We start from the raw sequence: 2932 nt of genomic DNA on the forward strand, positions 1-2932 counted from the left end.
GAGAAGCGAGCCTCGCAACTATCACTCGTCGTCCCAACGCAGAAGATGTTTCGCATGAAGTTTCGTGGATTTGTGGATCTCCTCCACATTCGCAATCGGTAGACGGCAGTACGGACAACATTTCTCTCCTTGAAATGCTGCATAGCACACCGCGCAAGTGAAATGATCGCACGGGAACGCCACCGCGCGCACACGCAGCAAGTCCGAGTAGCAAATGCTACACTGCAATTCTTCTTCGACCAGGCGGTTCGCCAGCGTATTGTGTCGTTCCCCCGAGTATTTCCTCTCGGAATCCTTCGCAGCACAACGACGACGTGTCTCGACCCAATTTTCCATCTGCGTCATCGCGTCCATCGCTGCTGGAGCACACGATGCCGGTAATCCATTCCACAGTAACTCACGAGCAGCTTGACGCACGCGTTCATCCACCTCTTCTTCATCATCATCTCTCAACGAGGTTGTCGCCGATGTCATGGACGCACCAGTACCTACCGACGTTGTAAGTGCGTCGGCCTTGGCAAACAACGAGATGAGCCCGCCCACTACAAAGCCAGCCATGCCACCGACTACAGCCCCCACCATGGCCCCTGCCAGCACTTGATTCGCATTGGAGGTCACCTGAGGTGACGCTCCGAATCCGTAACGCGCCCACGTCACGAAATGCTCGCAGTTGTGCGCGAGGTAATCGTACTGTGTCTCTCTGAGCCTCGACATGGCTCGTTGTACCACCTCGTCGCCGTTAAATGGGAGCAAATTGTGATCTGCAAACATTTTCTCGTCCAGCTCGTCCGAAAACTTCTCGGGCGGCTCGGCGCCGGAACCAGCGGACCTTTGCACGAAGCCGATGGAGTCCACGCGCACTTGGAAGTCGCTCTCTCCCCATAAGTGAACCACTCGACCGCCACCCGCATACAGCGCCAGGTGACTGTACTGCCCGCGGTCGAAGCGAATCACGTCCCCAAGAGCGAACGCCATTACGCGACTGTTCGCAAATGTTGAAATGGAAGTCAAGAAAAATGCCTAAAGTTGCTTAAAATCAGATGGGTTCAATAAAGAAGCACTATGTTGCTCGAGTGCCACTCTAAGTTAGAGTACTTCTACTTACAGTAGTCTCTAACCACAGGGCACTTTTTAGGGTCGAAGAGTCATGCGCAGCGCTAAGGCCGTGCGGAGCGACCAGCCGTTCCGGGCGGGGAAACAGCAGCCCATGCGTCGCTACATGTCTGCAGGGTCTAGCCCTATTGCGCTGACACCCAACTTCTCGAGTCTGTCGCCGCTGTATCCGCTTCCAGGGTCTCCGCATTCGGCGGGTTCGTCACCGTGTTCCACGAGCTTGGACGACGCTGTCGGTCGTCTCTTCACGCGGTATTTGCCGACATTCTTCGATCTACTGGAGAAATTTCAGTACCAAAAGGTATTAGTTCTTAAAGTTGTGGCATGTACAAAGGCCTCACGTGTTCTGTAGGCACTGATGATCGTGGAGGACGAAGAGGAGACGCAATGGAAGAGCTGGAATGCTCTTAAAGTCATGCTGAAGCTGGGCGCGTCGTGTGAGAGCACGTGCGTCGTTTATGTTGCTTGAAAAACTGCTGTGTGAATGCTTGAAGCTGATTTGAGTTGCTGCAGGTATCACTTGATGAAATATCTGGAGGCGGAGCTAGTGGAGACGGACACAATCGAGCAAATGTATGGCAAGTTGGTCGTGCTGATGAATCACTTGGCAGACGAGCTGAAACCCATTGTGGCGAGGCAGAGTCGACACTTTTCAGTGCACACGCCGACGCCCAGTGGCAATGGGAAGGCGAATGGAATTCGAGAGGGAGAGAAAGAGTGTGAAAATGACTCCATGCTTATGATGGAGATTGCAATGTGTGGAGACATGAGTTACTACGTTGAGTTGCTGGAGCAAGGAGCGGAGTTTTTCTCGGTGAGTTTGGTAGCAATTATTGGTTTATGCAAATTGTAGCTTACTTGGATATTTTTTCGCAGCTTCGTGTTCCGATGATACAATTCTATCGTGGACTGGCACTTTCCTCTGTGCCTCGAGACTACCACAGTGTAAGATTGGCTTTTTGTGGAGTAATTTGCTGAATTTTGGAGCTGAAAAAATGGTTTTCTTGGTAATAATCATTCAGATGCTGAAACGACTGGAGAATTTGCTGCTTCGCTTTGACGCATTCGACCACCCGTTGCTGGAGACGATGAAGCAGTCAGCCATTGAGGAGCTGAGTACGATGCATGCAGCCATCCAGTGTGAAGTTCGCGTGGCAGAGTATGACTTCACGCGCTCGATCGTGGCACTGCATCGGCTTAAGGTTCAACTGCGCTCTTGGAGTGACCATATCGATAGTGTTTCAGACTATCCGCTATTTGAAGGCAATGGTGTAGACTTCGGTGCTGGTGGTGAGGAAGAAGGACTGCTACTCGATGAATCGGATGATAACTATGGCATCACATCGGACTCGATGTACTCCAACACGAGTTACCAGTCCTCGTCATCGCTTGCCCGTGGCCACATGCTAAACTCGAGTCTAAGCGGGGAGTCACATTATGCCAGTGGTGGAGCTCCAGGTGTTCCTTCCTCGCTAGCCGAGTCGTTGGTATCGTATCGCGGTGGACGATATGTTAATATGGGTGATACTTCCTATGATATCGCAGACGAGATGGCCTTGCTCGAGAGTCATCAGTCCGGCGTATCGTTGAACGGTTCTAGCCCAGCTTCCTCGGAGACTCACAGCACCTTCAAACGTCTATTATCACACAGCAGCCTCCTCCGACGAGGTGGATTAGCGTCTGCATTGCCTATTCGACGTGGACTCGTTCAGAAACCAGGCGACCCGTACGTCAGCTCGGTAGGTGCGAACTCGTCTACGCCAACTATCACGCTGGAGCAAGCCATCTTGGGTGGAGCAACTGGTACGGGAGGAAGTGG

The 2932-nt window shown here is 52.3% G+C and overlaps 2 protein-coding genes across 2 annotated transcripts; one reads left to right on the forward strand and one right to left on the reverse strand.

Moving 5' to 3' along the window:
* PPTG_19944 (hypothetical protein) lies at nt 1-985 on the reverse strand. The gene has a single exon (XM_008918568.1). It carries the CDS (start codon nt 973-975, stop codon nt 22-24), a length of 954 nt encoding a protein of 317 aa, XP_008916816.1. The 5' UTR covers nt 976-985; the 3' UTR covers nt 1-21.
* A 162-nt stretch (nt 986-1147) lies between these two features.
* Nucleotides 1148-2916, forward strand: PPTG_19945 (hypothetical protein; the record flags this gene model as incomplete). Its single annotated transcript, XM_008918569.1, has 5 exons — nt 1148-1414; nt 1466-1560; nt 1627-1927; nt 1990-2058; nt 2136-2916. Coding segments are annotated over 5 exons (1512 nt in total), but the record flags the coding sequence as incomplete, so codon positions are not given.
* Nucleotides 2917-2932: the final 16 nt, after the last annotated feature.

The sequence above is a fragment of the Phytophthora parasitica genome (assembly GCF_000247585.1).
Source record: "Phytophthora parasitica INRA-310 unplaced genomic scaffold supercont2.232, whole genome shotgun sequence".
NCBI classification, from domain to species: Eukaryota; Oomycota; class Peronosporomycetes; order Peronosporales; family Peronosporaceae; genus Phytophthora; species Phytophthora nicotianae.